Genomic DNA, 18,181 nt, shown 5'->3' on the forward strand with positions numbered 1-18,181 from the left:
TCCGCAAGATCTTTCCTTGATCTTCTGCCATTAATATGCCGTTACCATGGCAACGTACTTTCGGGTACTGTCGAAAAATGCGTCTTGCACATCTACAACCAAAGGCACACATCTGTACCAAGTTTCATGGAAATTGGGCAAAAACTGAGGAAGTAGTTTGCAACACAAAATTTTCCATCATTTTGGCTCATAATATGTGAGCTGTTACCATGGCAACATACTTTTTGTCACTGGCAAGAAATGTGTCATGCTGACCTATATCCTAAGACAAACATTCAATATGAATTCCATGAGAATTGGAAGAACACTGATGAAGCAGTTTTGCCATGAAGCATTTTGCCCTATATTTTACCAATAACATGCCGTTACCATGGCAACACACTTTTTGCCACTGCGGAAATATGTGTCTTGCACATTAACATATTCAGATGAACATCTGTACCTAATTTCATAAAAATTGATCAAAAACTGTGGGAGGAGTTCGCGACGCAAGATTTGTACCCATTTTTGCCCATAATATGCCGTTACCATGGCAACGTACTTTTGGGTACTGTCAAAAAATATGTCTTGCACATCTACAACCCAAGGCACACATCTTTGCCAAGTTTTATGGGAATCGGTTGAAAACTGAGGAAGTAGTTCGCGACGCAAGATTTGTACCCATTTTTGCCCATAATATGCCGTTACCATGGCAACATACTTTTGGGTACTGTCAAAAAATACGTCTTGCACATCTACAACCCAAGGCACACATCTGTGCCAAGTTTTATGGGAATCGGTTGAAAACTGAGGAAGTAGTTCGCGGCGCAAGATTTGCAACGGACCGACCGCCCGACCGCCCGACCGCCCGACCGACCGCCCAACCGACCGTCCGCTGATTCCTATATACTCCCTTCAAACTTCGTTTGGCGGGGGTATAAATAGGAGCAAACACACAAAGATGTGTATTCAATGCAAGCACAGTTCTCAGTGGCATTGTATTTGTTTGTTTGTTTGTTTTTTAAAGGCCCAAATTACTATCCATTGACCTGTTTCTAATGATGACCACAAAAGGTCATGTTTCATTGTGTTACAGAAATTAGATGACTGTGTGCTTTTGGACCCAGGTCCTGATATCTGATCTACATGTTGTAGGTCTTGATCACAGCTCAAGAACCAGTTTTTAGAGCAAGAGAGATCGAGGAGTGTTTGTGTCCCGGGAAGGATCAGCTTTGGGCAGAGAGACTTACGTCTGGGGTTCTCCTCCGTGACCGATTCCAGGAAGTCCTGGGGTGTCATGTAGATCTGGCCATTGAACTCGCAGGAGGCAAAGGACTGGAAGCGATACTCCTTGTCCGACAGTGGGTACAGGGACAGATCCTCTGCCTGTTGTTGACATGGAGATAATGAGGAGAAATTGTGATCATGACTTTAATACCACTGATTCAAGTAATCACATAATTTTGAAGTTTGTTGATTGGATGACATTCTATTGCACATATACAGTATATTCCAAACAAACAAACACAAAAACAAATTTTCTACAATTCTGGGAGCTGTTGCTTAAAAACTGAGATCAAACAAGAGGCAAAAGAAAAAAATCAAACACAAGTCTTTGAATACTCAATTCTCGGTTCCTGATACTTGACCTCTGTTTTCTGACTTAGGTTTGATTGCACCTGTTCATGCAACAGGGCCCTGGTGCATTACCATGATGTTCTGAATAGTACATCTCCATCAATATCAGCCACCCTTTCAAGTTACTGTGATTCCATTTTGTGTCTAAAAAGACCTCCAAAGATGCCTTACAACTGAGTTCTGATATCACATTAGATAAAAACTTAGGGAAAGGAAACAATCACGGCATTAGATATTAGCATTAAATTCTGAATAGAATTTGCACTGAATTTGCTCTTAGCACCAATATTCGGGAGACATTACAAAATGATGGCTTACATCCAAAACTGTTCTGTCATATAAACATTAGCCGTCTAACTACAGGAACCTGGTGACTTTCCTTCAAGGTCTATGGAAATTTAAACATTTTGTAGGGAAAGGGTTAAGATGAAAAATCATGACATCCAAGATCAGGAATTTGTCTAATATGTGGAATGAATCCCAAGTATTTGTGATGTTTTGCAGATGTTCAGTGGCACACGGCAGGAAATAATCGTACATTGTGCGTTTGAATTTCTTTCCTTGGCCACATTTTTCCCGATCTCCCGCTGCTCGGCATTTAATTTCTAATTTTCAAAATCTGGCTAGAATTTGATGAACTGACATTGTGGCCTCACTATTCCTACAAGCACTTTCATTTGCTTGTTCCCTTTCCCGTCTCCCTCCATCCACCCCCTCCCCCCCCCCCCCCCCCCCCGCCCCGAATAATTTGTGGGCCTGCGGCAAAGAATGGAAAGCAATCACCCGATCCCTCTTCATATCATGCTTACCAAAAGTAAATACAGGCTTACACGGTGTCACTGTTGATTATTTTTGTGGGCTATGGCTCTGAAATTGTCATGGAAAATCAACGATGAATTATGACGTGGTGCAATTGCTTAGCTCATTTTCGGTTTTACGTCCTCTCTTTTGGCCCCAGAGAGGAAGGAATAGGCTTTAGAAGAAAAAAAAGAGGGAGAGGCTCGTGTTTGGACTAGATCGGTAAGTTCTAAAGGGGGCAGAAAGGAACCCGCAGATTGGTGTTGATATGGGCCTGCTTGTTTGGATAGTTGATGGTACAGAATTGAAATCATCCTGAACAAGAATGAGCAATTCTGCCCCCCCTACCTTTGCGGCTGAAGCTGCTTTCTGATTGCTTCTCTGCATGGTCACTGTCCTGTGAAGTTATCTACACTCTAGTAAAAGGCTTGTTGCCATGAATGTCAAAGACATTGTTGAAGCCACCATGTAGTGGCTCAATTTCAGGAGTTGTCAAACTTTGCTGACAAAGCTGTATGATGCTGCTTAAATTCATAAAATGATGATTTCAAAAAGAGTATTCCAACATACAAAACTTTTGAGATTCATAATTACAATGTCAGTATCAAGAAATCTATGATTAAGTATCTCAATGTTGACTATATCCATTATTGCATGGTTTACTCTATAAAACTTCGGGAAATAGTAGTGTAGTAAATCCTGTCACACAAAATGTTTTAGAGCATGTAGCATTGATTTTTTGCCCTATCTCTTTTTCATAGCTTCACATCTACAAGAAAAGCATGTCAAAAACAAAGAGTCATAAAGCATATCACCCACGAGATGATCATATACATCTTTCCTACCCTAGCTTTAATCATACAGATATACAGCAAATAAAGTCTACTAAAAAATGGGGGCAAAAGACTTGTCAATTGTGATATCACTTGAATGTCAAAAAAAAAATAGAGAAATGAAGCAACTATTTCTACCCTCAAAAAGTACTTCCTCCTGTTCCGATTCCATTTTACCTCTCACCTAAAATGACATGCAATTTACACATTCTTCAGAGAGTATGTGAGCAATTTCATATAATCACAAGAGAAATTGGTAAAGTCGCATTGTAAAACCTGCTGATTTCCCCTGCTGAAAGGTATTAATCTTTCTTGAATGTATACCTTCAGTGTAATGTGAAGTTATCGCAAGACTGTTCATGACATATTTCCCATTGTTGTCTGGTCATTGGGTATATCAAAAGCTCATGGGATGGTTAATCATGAAATAGCTACTTAATCTTCTCTTTCTGTGGGGTGAGGGGGCAGTTTACATCTGGTTATATATATCAAAAGGTGTATATTGATATATATGCATTTTTCCTTTAAGTTTATGAAGGTCAAAGGTGAGAAGCCTAATTTTTGCCTGTAAGAAAAAATAAATCTTGGCTACAGATATGTATTGCTGGCACCAACACACAGTGGTTATGCCTGGATTTGTTTGGATTTGGGGTGATTTGTAGAGGAAGATTTAGTAAGAGAAGAAGAGGAGAATGAGCCAAGTTTTATGCTTAAATCATTTGCACAGGATTTTTCCCCCATTTTTTTTCTTATAATCATTCCCTGTCTCCCACACCACAGGAATGAAATGCAGGGATTTGGGGATCACATTGTATGATTGATTAGAACTTAAATGCACTCAATGTCATTTTCTTTGAAATCATACCTTCCCTCTCTTATCCTCCTTCACATCTTCCTCTGCTATGTCTATCTATCTATCTGTAGGCCTCTCCTGCCTTCTTCTCTCTCTCTCTCTCTCTTTCTCCTGCATGCTTTCATCATATTATTGTCTCAGTGCATATATTCAAACTCATTACTGAATATATGCTAGGGGACTGTCCGTCTACATAATGTAAACGTTGCTCAGGTACTAGTACCTTTTTCATTACAGATGATACGTGATATTCATGAAACCTCTGTTTATTTCACCGATTTCCTGGCTTTCTATATACTCAAACTCACTGGACTTATACTGTCACTATGTGTTTTTAGCAAGGAAATTTACAACTTCATAAAACTTAAAAGAATCCTGAAAGGCATGAATAGCAGGATATAATATATGTGTCAACTATGCCAAGTATTCCTGGGCCCTGTTTTTATGAAGGGTTGTAATTGATAAGATAGCTAATTTCTATCATAACTCTATGGCAGCCTGTGTAGTAAGGAAATTTATAATCGATTATATCTTTTGATAAAACAGGGCCCTGTTATTATCATTATTATTATTTTTTGGTTTGGTTTTTTTTTTTGTTCTTGTTTTTGTTCTTGTTTTGTTTTGTTTTTCACTAATATGAATTCCATGTTTCCAGGAGGTTGGGTGGGGGCTAACAGGAGTAAGGTGGGGTGGGGTGGGGTTATGCATACATCTGTCTGAGCATCTGCTCATGCAGGCACCCGGACAGGCAGCCTTGCATTCACTGCCTGATGATGGGCACCAATCTACTGGCCTTGTGCACTGCCAAACTTGACATTCAATTACCACTTTAAATAACATAAACATAGCAATATTACCAGTGCAGAGAAAAGCCAGCATGAGATATGGGATGATAAATAGTATTATAAATGGGGGGGGGGGGGGGGGAGAAGGGGGAGAGGGCAAACAGAATTAAGTCATCCACCTCGACCGAGTCATGATTGACCACTGGTTGATTTGCACTTTCTTCAAAGGTCTGCGGTGGCATTCTTGCCATAGCTTTGGTCAAAAGGAATTGGTGTATGACGGAAATGGTGTTAGATTTTCTTCTTATATCTGTTGCAATAATTCAAACCAAAATTCTGTGAATCCTCAGTGAATTTATCTTTGATAAATGGAATTTCACTTGATATAAACAAACATAAAATATGAGTATTACAGTATTTTGGGCATGGAGGTGACAAAAAGAAAAAAAAAGAAAAAAATAGATTGGTAGTCAGAATGAATACAATGCAGGAAAGAATAAAACTCAAGAATGAAATGATTGCAAGAATAAGAAAGCACTAGCAGGCAAGATGGGCCATGGTCAAAGAAACAGGAATATTTTTTAGATTTATATATGGTAGGCCTATATTTATTGTGGCAACTTGGTAGTGACGTGGAATATCATTCCTTATGCCTACATGATATCTATCCATCCATCTATATATCACTGTGTGCTTGGAAAAACACAGTGAACGCATGTGACTCAAGGAAGGTGTGCATGGAAGAACAATGCGAACACACGGGAGGTGTGTGTTATACTGACAGGCCTAACATGCATTCGTGTCATTCTTCCAAGCACATAACGATATATACTTATTTACATTTTCATGAATGAATGAATGAATAAATGAAAATATTTATCTATTCATTCATTCATATATAAATGAAAATAGAAAAATACATAGAAATAAAGAAAGAAACAAATGAATAGATAAATAAATATATTAATCTATTTATAAATATACAATATGCAGAGGATATGAAAGTAAAATGAGAGAAGAATCAATGGAAGAAGAGAAAGAAGGTAGAAATTTTGATGGTGGTTGGGGGAAGAAGGGAAGAACAGTGCAAAGAAAAGATAGATAAAGGTGGAGAGAACGGCAGTCCCAGACCTGTCGAGTCCAATCAGGCGGGCCAGGCACCCCTGACTGAGTCCTTGTCTCCACTCCGATTAGGACCAGGGGTAGGGATGTACCCCAAGAAAAACATACACATACACACGCGTCGACTCTGGCGCGGCCGAAAAAAAAAAGAAGAAGCAGAACAGCTAAGGAGAAATAGGCGTGAGGCAGACAGGGGAGAAAAAGGGACAGAGAGAGAGAGAAAGAGCAAGTGATTGGGGGAAAGACAAGAAAAGATGACAGTGCAGCAGCCTTCCTTGAACTTGGCAGTCATTCCCACGCTCTATGCTACCTTGCATCGAACTACCCCTCTTAATATGAAAGACAAAAGACGTAGGTGTCCAAAGATACATAAAACAATGGGAAGCCAGTATGGCAGCTTGTGGAATATGGGCTGAAACCGAATATGCCTGTAAGTAAATATGGGTTTGCTGCGATTGTGTCTATACAAACCTTCTCGTGAGTGACTACTGTCCCCTGTGCAGCTAAATTTGATGTTATTTTTTAATTAATTGCCGTAGACAAGATTCTGATAGATTTGGCAAGTGGTCCGACGGGGTGCTGGGGACTCGCTCTTTTTTTTCTTTCCCTTTATGGTCACGGACATCACTGGGGTGTGGGGAGGCAGTACCGCGAGCTCTGGGAGTCTTTAAACCACCACAAGATCATCGGGACAGCTCGGCATGGGGCTAATGGATTGATTCCTCGCATTTTATTGGCTGATTTGTGCCGGGCACAATTGGGCCTCATCACTTCGATTCATATTTTCCTCAAACTATTCAATTTGGTGTTCCTCCCTCCCTCAAGTAAGCATGCGACGTCACCATCCTTACTCCACATTTGAGATTCCATTGTGTGTTGAAAGCACTAATGGCGTAACAACAGCTGTCATATCTTCAGCCATTGTGACTTCACTCTTGCATGACAACACAAAACAACAAACAAACATACTCTTTGACATGCTGAAACCAGAAGGATGAATGTATGCACAAAGTATGATTATGATATTGTCTGGCATTGAAAACAAATGTTGGAGATAATTTATAATTTTTTTTTAAATGATGATGACACTGCTGTTGCATAATGGTCTAGACAACATTGCCCCACACAACTCATCTTTGCCAACGTTTAAAACCACATACAATACATATGAGAATAAATAAAAGGATATCAAAGCAATACCATGCTTTTTTGATATGTATTCAATGAGATAGGGAAAATGATATCAAACCTACACATAAAATGGTGATCAGTTAATCAGATGCTGTCAGCTCCAAATCGCGAAAGTTCAAAGAACAAAATCTTTTCTTTTTTAAACATAGGATGGCCACTGTAGACAGGTTTTATGATACTACCTGCTAATGAACCATTGTCTGTTAGTGAGGTCTCTATACATTATATCCCTCCCCCTCAAAAACAAAAACAACCTTAGTACCAGAATCTGTACAGTGAGTAATGTGAAGACATTACCAATGAAGCACCTGGTAACTAAATGTGAAAACCTCTGGGGTGTAGACAATGAATCACGGGGACCCAGAATTCCTGTAATCCTATTTGGGAGTTGGCTTCTTGCACCTTCTGTGAGCGCCGGTGACGACGGCCGAGAGAGGAACAGAGGACTTTTGCTAAGCACACAGAGAAGGATTGACAATTCCAGAATTCAAATCTCATTTCCTATCTGTATTATCTCATGAAACTGACTCACGTTGCTAAGTTCTCCAACCTAGTGCAGTCATTTTGTACTGTTGCTGCTATTGTAACATGAGAGCAGAGTTGTGACAAATGATGCCTGCTAAGGTGGAAATAAACTGCTTGAGCAGATTTTCAAACATCCTCAGTTTATGTCAGTTTCTCTCATATACCCCAATTCGCAAAGGATCTTGACGTCTTTGCTGCATTCAAAACTGAAGTTCTGCAGTCTTGAATGGAGCTTGAATTGTTTGGATGGGTAAAACTGATGTTCCTAGTTGAGAGTTAATGAATTTTGATCAATTTAACATCTTAGTTAGATGACTCATTTTTGGCATAAATTCTAAAACTTGCTCAGTGATGCAGGAATGAAGAAAGACACACAAAACAATTTACATTCTTCTGACTTAATGGCAGGAAGGATGCATTTAAATGCTACAATTATCATCTGCATTAAAAGCACATCCCCATTTGAACTTGGCAGATATTTGGTAGATATTGTCTACTCATCACATTTCATCACAAATTTCTATAGAAAATTATGTTCCCCCTAGATGACTTTAACATATCTATTGGCTATATTTAGTCCACTGGAGGCATTTATAACTTTCTATGATGCAAGTAGTTCTAAGCTCAAATTTACTGCTTCAAAAGTAACAATCAAGCCAAATGAAAAATAATTAAAAGGTATGCTTTTCACACCTCTTAGTGACTGGGCACATCAGATTCTGACTAAATTGTTGTTATTCTTATATCAGCATTACTTCAAACTCCACTTTAAGTTGAGTTCAATGTAAAAAAGTGCTTCATTTATACCTTTTATATTCAATCCAAGTGGAAAATTCCCATACAAGAACTTCATGTTTTGAGCAGGTACATGTGTAAAGAACTAGAACAGCAGCAGCAGCAGCTATGGGGAAAAAAAAAAAACCACACATTTTCCAAAACATTTTTGTCAAGAACAGAAAATAGAACAAGACAAGGTATATGATGAGTCTGTTTGCAAATTGGGCTAAGCACCATTTTTAAATATTTTAAAGTAAGTCAGTCATCAGATAGAGCTAAATAAAACCTTTCCCATGATACCTCACTTGTAGAACACAACAAGGAATATTCTTGAAGTTGTGATTAGAAACATCACCCAATTTCTGTATTTTCTTTTTTTTTTAAGCAGCTTTAATTGCAAATATCTCAACATAACAAGAATGGAGTTAACTTGTTTTGGGATCTAAACCTTCTGCTTCATGGAAAGGGGGGAGGGTAGAGTGTAAGAAGGTTTTTTTTTTCTTTTAAATATATCTATGCCAGTTCTTCCCAAGTTAAGTATCTTTAGAGACACAGAGTGATCTTAGAATGTCTTGTTTGGAATAGTAGGAGTGCACAATCTTCTCAGCTCGTAAGTGTGCATCTACTGTATATACGCCATATATTCAGCGAGTCTAAATTTTTGCAAATGGTTTAATTTGCTATTGTGGAGTACGGTTCTGAAAGGAGAAATGTATACGTGTGCATCACATTCATATCAGGATCAGAGTCATTATTTTCGTCTATCTTTAATTACGCGAATAGCACCTGACTCGTGAAATTCGCGAAAATAAAAACCTCGTGATATATTTGGCGTATACATTATATGCTGCCATTCTGTGTCTATTTCAATGATTCCGCATGAAGCAAGCCTCCATACCAATTACATGAGAGAGGGAATGTTACCCACTCACATGACAGGAAAAACATTTCTGTGCAGAAACCCTACAGAACTAATTTCTGGAATCCAATTAAAGGGGCATTTCAGACAATCTATAAACAGTAATTTCATATCATGTAGTACATAAATCGAGAGTGCCAGGTACAGATTTGTGGAATTTATTGTGGTCCTTTCTGAGATAAAAAATACTCTACAAAATCCAAAATATAATACACTGAACAAGGATGATGACATAGGAGGCTCACATATTCCAGTTATGTACAGCTCCGTAGAAGTGTAATTCCATTACAATACCACTTGTTACCTGTGTAGAATTGATGAATGCTTTCTTCTTTTGTTCTGCTTCCTTGAGCACCCAATCATTTATTCAATTCAATTCAATTCAATTCAAATTCATTTCATTTTTCAACAAATACATATACATATCACTTTCTTTGGTGAGAGAGAGAGAATAAGATAAGCAAAACTATGTGAAGTGAAAAGAGTATACAATAATTGTGGAAGCTTGTAATAATATTGTACATTGTCATGAAAACTGCTCATTCTTATGTGAAGCTCCAATGTCATTATCCTTGTTCATTGTGATTTGTTATGAATTTTGAAAGCATTCTTATTCCTCATCCCAATCGCCATAAATTCTGAAACTCTGTACCCAGTATAACTGATGATACAGATGTTCAAATTCTTAAGTCTAAAAATCATCTGCAGGTCTCTTTTAAACATGCTAAAAGTTTACATGATGACCAATTGTCTCTATTGAGTTACATATGCGTAGCATGTGGGGGGGGGCTGTATTTTGTATTCGTAATGGCCCTGATGACTACATCAGATAGATATTTGGTAGATTTGGTAGATATTGTCTACTCATCACATTTCATCACAAATTTCTATAGAAAATTATGTTCCCCCTAGATGACTTTAACATATCTATTGGCTATATTTAGTCCACTGGAGGCATTTATAACTTTCTATGATGCAAGTAGTTCTAAGCTCAAATTTACTGCTTCAAAAGTAACAATCAAGCCAAATGAAAAATAATTAAAAGGTATGCTTTTCACACCTCTTAGTGACTGGGCACATCAGATTCTGACTAAATTGTTGTTATTCTTATATCAGCATTACTTCAAACTCCACTTTAAGTTGAGTTCAATGTAAAAAAGTGCTTCATTTATACCTTTTATATTCAATCCAAGTGGAAAATTCCCATACAAGAACTTCATGTTTTGAGCAGGTACATGTGTAAAGAACTAGAACAGCAGCAGCAGCAGCTATGGGGAAAAAAAAAAAAACCACACATTTTCCAAAACATTTTTGTCAAGAACAGAAAATAGAACAAGACAAGGTATATGATGAGTCTGTTTGCAAATTGGGCTAAGCACCATTTTTAAATATTTTAAAGTAAGTCAGTCATCAGATAGAGCTAAATAAAACCTTTCCCATGATACCTCACTTGTAGAACACAACAAGGAATATTCTTGAAGTTGTGATTAGAAACATCACCCAATTTCTGTATTTTCTTTTTTTTTTAAGCAGCTTTAATTGCAAATATCTCAACATAACAAGAATGGAGTTAACTTGTTTTGGGATCTAAACCTTCTGCTTCATGGAAAGGGGGGAGGGTAGAGTGTAAGAAGTCTGAGAAGACAGAGAGGGAGAGAACAAGAAAGACATAGAAAGAGAGGGAGAGGGAAGAGGGGTGGAGATGGGGGGAGAGAGAGTGTGTGAGAGAAGAGGATAGAGCGGAACCATTCAATGAGTACGAGTGATGACCGCTCCTCTTACAGCTCATGGGGGCGGAGGTGTGAGAGACAGAACGGGGGAAAGAAACACCCTGATGGACAGCTGTGACAAGTGCGCTGATTGATACACGTGGAAACACGACTAGTGCAGCCAGCACTGGGTGGGGTTACCAGCATGACCAAGGGGAGGGGGGGGGGGGTCACCAATTTCCCTGTCTTTCACTGCACCCTTGCCATACCCTGCACTCCATGACAGTCTGCTCAATTAAGCTCTATCTGTCTCATCATTCATACGAGGCACTTCCAACTTTTCATCTTAAAACAGACATTATTTGCATAAGTTGCCTCCTCCCTCTACTACGACTGCCTTCATCTTCAAGGGACACCAATCAAGTAAGGGCCACATCTAACTATGATAAGACAATCAGGCTCAAGTGTCATTGATTACCATTCCATTTGCTGATGTAACTGCAATATCTGAGTGTGGATATCAAATATCAAAACACAGATCCTAAACAAATTTGAAAGAAGGTATTTGATGGGAGATATCTGACTGAAAGGCTGCACCTGAAGAGATAAAGAACTATGCTACACTACAGCATCACCTGCTTTACCATTAGATTATATTCTATCATATTATCAATAACTGATATAGAATACTCTAGGTTTGTTAATCTGAAAATCAAATAAGGTTTTCTAAATCTGAAAACAAAAAGAAGGTGTGTACTAATAAACCTTCCGAAATATGAGTCTCATTTTGTTCTCGGATTAACTAACCTTCGGAATAACAAACCTTTTTTTTTTTTCATTTTTGGATGAATGAACCTTATCTCATTTTCGGATTAATGAACTTTATTCCATTTTTGGATAAAGAAACCTTTGTGAATACCTCATTTCATTTTCAGAGTAATGGACTGTAACTTTTGACCCAAACTTCTATCCTCGATACTATGAGGAAGAAGATGACATGATTTGAACAAAACTTGTTCCGGAAAGAGTTTCCTCTTTTCCCTGTGATCACAAATAAGTCAAGATTATTACTGCACATAAACAATTAGTTGTTTTTTTCTTTCATTGGTAAAATTCAGTCCTTCATTAGGATTTAATGCAACACCAAGCAACAAAAGTACAAATAAGAACTCTGCATACATTTATTTGCACTCCTATTTGAAGAATGAAAGATGTGATGCTATGTATTTTCAGGACATATACACATGCATGATTAAAAGACATACAAAAAGGGAATATGCACATAAATAGGCCCTACAAAATGGTGTGTTGGAGAGTCCGTTCACAATTACAACATGAATGTCACCAACTCGAAACTGACACAAGGCAGGAAATACCACTAAGTAGATTCCCCAGAAACCACAAACACCTGCTGGACACTGCGCAACACCCAGGACATTTCAAATTTCCAAGCATCAGAGATGACGTACACATGAGTTAATGGACCAAGGAAGGCCAAGGAAGGCCAATCAACAGTATTTCTACTTCTAGTGCCATGACACTAGGTTACACACACACGTGATGGTCGTTAATCCAAAGATTCATTAATCCGAAAATGAAATAAGCTTTATTATTCCAAACGTTTGTTATACCAAAGCACGCAATTCTCTATACCTCAATGTTCGTTTATCTGAAAATTAAAAAGGGTTTGATAATCTGAACATTTGTGGCATTATTCCAAAAGTTTGTTATTCCGAAGGTTCGTTAATCCAAACATGAAATAAGGTTCATTATTCTGAAGGTTCATCAATTACCAAAAGATATAAGATTGTTAATCCGAAGGTTCATTCAATAGTCAAAAAAATGAACTAAGATTTGTTAATCGGAAAACTGACAGACGGAGCGTATGACCGAACCTTCAGAATTATGAACCTTATTTCATTTTAGGATTAACGAACCTTTGGAATAATGAACCTTCGGAATTATGAACTGTAATTTTTACATACCAGGGTTCTGCTATTATCAGACAAGTGGGAAGCACCTCTCTGACATAGCAAGAATGGGATATTACATCACATAGTGCTCTATATGAACAATAAGGCATTGTTACTTCTGACTTTTTCCTTCTGTACAAAAGTGCAATCACCTTTAAAGCCAATGCAGCATGCATATCATTCTCTCACTGAAATTGTAACATTCATTTCAGTATAGTTGGACAAAGTTCAATTAGCAAGTATAAGCAGCCTTTAGTACTGTGGCTTGTGGAATACAAAGTAATCCCATCATTAGGCAGTAATGTCCCATTACGCACAATTCTTGTATTGTTTTGTTTTCTATTTCCTCTGAAGATATATGACAATGAAAATGTTGTTCAGAGACAAATGTCTTTAATAATACAATTGCTGAGCACTGCAAAGAGCAAAGCTTACTCAGACAACAAGAAGGCCATATTGATACTCATTAACGGCATGCTCACATCTCATGTGGTCTTAATACTGCACTTTCTTCCATATTTCATCATGTTTGGTCTAGAATACAATTTGGAAATGGTCTTATAAACCCAGTACCCTGGCATAAGACAATCCTCTCTTGCACTGATATATTCAGAGGGTTTTTTTTTTCTTTTAAATATATCTATGCCAGTTCTTCCCAAGTTAAGTATCTTTAGAGACACAGAGTGATCTTAGAATGTCTTGTTTGGAATAGTAGGAGTGCACAATCTTCTCAGCTCGTAAGTGTGCATCTACTGTATATACGCCATATATTCAGCGAGTCTAAATTTTTGCGAATGGTTTAATTTGCTATTGTGGAGTACGGTTCTGAAAGGAGAAATGTATACGTGTGCATCACATTCATATCAGGATCAGAGTCATTATTTTCGTCTATCTTTAATTACGCGAATAGCACCTGACTCGTGAAATTCGCGAAAATAAAAACCTCGTGATATATTTGGCGTATACATTATATGCTGCCATTCTGTGTCTATTTCAATGATTCCGCATGAAGCAAGCCTCCATACCAATTACATGAGAGAGGGAATGTTACCCACTCACATGACAGGAAAAACATTTCTGTGCAGAAACCCTACAGAACTAATTTCTGGAATCCAATTAAAGGGGCATTTCAGACAATCTATAAACAGTAATTTCATATCATGTAGTACATAAATCGAGAGTGCCAGGTACAGATTTGTGGAATTTATTGTGGTCCTTTCTGAGATAAAAAATACTCTACAAAATCCAAAATATAATACACTGAACAAGGATGATGACATAGGAGGCTCACATATTCCAGTTATGTACAGCTCCGTAGAAGTGTAATTCCATTACAATACCACTTGTTACCTGTGTAGAATTGATGAATGCTTTCTTCTTTTGTTCTGCTTCCTTGAGCACCCAATCATTTATTCAATTCAATTCAATTCAATTCAAATTCATTTCATTTTTCAACAAATACATATACATATCACTTTCTTTGGTGAGAGAGAGAGAATAAGATAAGCAAAACTATGTGAAGTGAAAAGAGTATACAATAATTGTGGAAGCTTGTAATAATATTGTACATTGTCATGAAAACTGCTCATTCTTATGTGAAGCTCCAATGTCATTATCCTTGTTCATTGTGATTTGTTATGAATTTTGAAAGCATTCTTATTCCTCATCCCAATCGCCATAAATTCTGAAACTCTGTACCCAGTATAACTGATGATACAGATGTTCAAATTCTTAAGTCTAAAAATCATCTGCAGGTCTCTTTTAAACATGCTAAAAGTTTACATGATGACCAATTGTCTCTATTGAGTTACATATGCGTAGCATGTGGGGGGGGGGGGGGGCTGTATTTTGTATTCGTAATGGCCCTGATGACTACATCAGATAGTTTCATCCAATATCACTGCAGAGGTTACAACTCCCACATCATATCAAAACAAAGCATCACTGCCCTCAAATCACACCTATACATGTATATCAGTGGGAGTGAGTTTACTACATAAGGCAAACATCCTCTTGCAACATACGTGATTTACCTGAGAGTTTCAATCAAAATGCTAGATAAGATAGGCAAGGCCTTCTGATTCATGGCAAAACAATTGTTTATTTGTTTCCATTTATTTATCTGTCTGGTTGGGTTTTTTTTTTTCTTTCACTGCCCTTATCACTGTACCCTTTGTGTTGAAATCACATGATGTCAACCGTGCCAATTAAACAACGGAGGAAATTCAGCCCCCAAATAAAGGCAATAATTCTTCCTGTTTTTCCTGTTTGTTCATGCAATTGGTAGAATTCCATTTAGTCATCAATTCTGTCTCTTTGCTGATGACAGAACATCATATTAACAAAAACACCTGAAAAATTACAGAAAAACCAAGTACTAAAACATCATAATTGCTCTGTATCGCATATGCATATGTGACTTATCAGAATGGACTATAAATTTCCCAATCACTGATTTTTGTAATATCGCTGTCATTCTTGTGTTAATCTCTAGAATGTAAACTATCTCACATAATATAAAAAAAAAAAAAAACCAAAATGGTCTGAGTGGCTAACAACCACAGAAGCACAGCCTTTAAGAATATCATCCTGGTTGTTAAGATGCAACCACTTGAGCAGGATATCTAGTGGTCAAACAATAAGCAAATCAAAATTCCAGATATATGCTTCAGGAAAATCAAAACATTTGAATTTCAAAACTATGTATATGGGTTATTGTTATTTATAAAATGGGTTCAAGAATGTAGCCAATAGGAAGCGCTGAAATGAGTCACGTGTGCTTTGGTTACTCAGTCCCATTGCACTGCGTGTTAAATCCTATTGCCGATCATCTGTGCGCGCGGCGGCTCCTTTGAATTGCATGCATACGCGCTGTCAATCCTGTAAACAACTTCTAGTTCGGGCTGCCAGCTGCCGGCCTTTCTTCCCTTGTGCATAACATGTGTGGCGTACGTATACTCTTATACGTACAGTACAGTAGACCAAGCGCTGTGGGACCGGACGCGTACATGGAGTCACTTTGAAGGGCAAATCCACGCCGTTTTCAAAGTATGTTGTCTAGTAGGCCTATATGAGGAGTCTATCCAAGTCTTTAAAGGACAAGTTCACCTTCATAGACATGTGGGTTGAGTAAATGCAGCAATATTAGTAGAGCACATCAATGAGAGTTTGAGGAAAATCGGACAATCCATTCAAAAGTTATGAATTTTTGAAGTTTCTGCTCAGTCACGGCTGGATGAGAAGACTACTATAGCTTGTGATGTCATATGAGTACAACTATATAAAGAAAGTATAAAGAAAATTCAAGATATTCTCACTTTTCTCACATGATAAAAGAACACTCGACTTCTCTCTTTCAGAAGTCAGGGGGAATTGGAATTACCCCTAACATAAGTCAGTAACAAGTCGAGGAAATGTGCACTTTATTCAAAAAGTCAAGTTTTGTGAAATTCTCTTTTTATTCTCCTTATATCGTTGTACGCATGTGACATCATACACTGTAGTAGTCTTCTCCTCCAGCAGTGATTGTACAGATATTTTAAGAATTCATAACTTTTGAACTGATTATCGGATTTTCCCCAAACTTTCACTGATGTGTTCTACTAACATTATTGCCTTCACTCAATCCACATGTATATGAAGGTGAACTTGTCCTTTAAGGTAAAGGGTGCATATTCTATGTAAAATAAGTAAGTTTTCATGCGGGAACTTAAGTGTCCGGAAACCCAACCCCCCATCATACTTATATGTGCGGGATTTCCGAGTGCGACGTGCGTAAATGTTTGGGACGAACATCTTCGGACGTCTTGACCCACAAAGGTACGTGAAAAACGCTGAAAAATGCTGTTAGTTTTCGAATTTTTGACCCATTTTATAAAACAAATGATGCACAGGATTATTTTGTGGCGTTAGTGGAGGCGTATAGCTCACTCTCGGGTATTTACAATGTAGTGCAACATGCACTCGGCTTCGCCTCGTGCATGTTTCACAATTGTAAATCGCCTTCACTAACGCACTCTATCCTGTGCATCATTTGTATATCAAAGGGTACATCATTTATGTACTTCTATCTGTCAATGTTACGGAAAGTGAGAAAATGGGGACAAGTGTTTGTGTGATCCAATATTGCACTTTTTGATCCAAAGTTTGCATCAACATCATTTTCTGATGGTTCACAAAGTGCAACTGTGTTTCAAGACATGTCTGCCATGCTGACATGACATTGTTGATATTAATTTGAACTATAAAGGAAAATGATCCAGGAGTGTCCTTCACCATCTCCTGTTTATCAGTACGCGAACACAAAGCCCCCAGCCCCCGGGAAGAGCAGCAGCCGAGGTGTTGCATGCATCAGTTCGTCGCCGATCGTGTGGCTCTCCACCGGCCTGATTTCCTAAGCCACCGGTGGAAGAGGCGCTGTGGTTTCTAGAGTCAACGCGTTTTGTGTGGGTGGCGACCAACCGACTCATTGTCATTGACATACGTATATCATTGTGCAAAATAGTACAGAGCTTTTCATCTTTCTCCTATTTGTTTATTTTGTAATTTGTAGGTCTGTACCAACTGTACTTCTTGATAAAAATGTTTTAAATATATACTAACCACATTTTTTCACAGTCTGTTGGGGGTACAATTGTGACATAATGACTGTGCCACCAAGATGGATGCTCTCTCTTTCACTGTCATTTGTATCTTTGTGCCAATACTTTCTCTCTTTTTGGTCGGGGATGTTTCCATCAAATCATCCGAATTTTACCACTGTCCACAGGTGTGTGTGATGACGACAGATTGTGTGATGGAGATATTAATAACTACAAAAGAGCTGGTTCAATGCAAATTTGATGAGTGGTAAAATAGAAGACAAAAGCTAATTTGTTAACAGAGGGCATTACCAATGCATATTTGATATGTTGTTCATATCATGGAAATGTCAATGACATTTCTTGAATTTCAGAATGTGAGCTAAGTCATTTATGTTGATTTTTTTTTTTGCGGGGTTGAAGTCTTGTGAAAAAAGAAACAAAACATTGTTTGTTTATTGTCATACTTATTTTTTACCAAGCAGTGATATTCCTGTGA

The 18,181-nt window shown here is 37.9% G+C and overlaps 1 protein-coding gene across 1 annotated transcript in view; it reads right to left on the reverse strand.

Moving 5' to 3' along the window:
- The window catches only part of LOC139718277 (calcium uptake protein 3, mitochondrial-like), a gene marked incomplete at its 3' end in the record, with an annotated part of 161,084 nt that overhangs the window by 96,514 nt on the left and 46,389 nt on the right, over nt 1–18,181 (reverse strand). The window contains exon 3 of the mRNA XM_071629761.1: nt 1,230–1,365. Coding sequence (XP_071485862.1) covers nt 1,230–1,365 — 136 coding nt within the window. The remainder of the gene's footprint in view (nt 1–1,229; nt 1,366–18,181) is intronic.

Source organism: Diadema antillarum, unplaced genomic scaffold (genome assembly GCF_040938485.1).
Source record: "Diadema antillarum isolate AM-2024a unplaced genomic scaffold, OU_Dant_1.0 scf00000092, whole genome shotgun sequence".
Lineage (NCBI taxonomy): Eukaryota > Metazoa > Echinodermata > Echinoidea > Diadematoida > Diadematidae > Diadema > Diadema antillarum.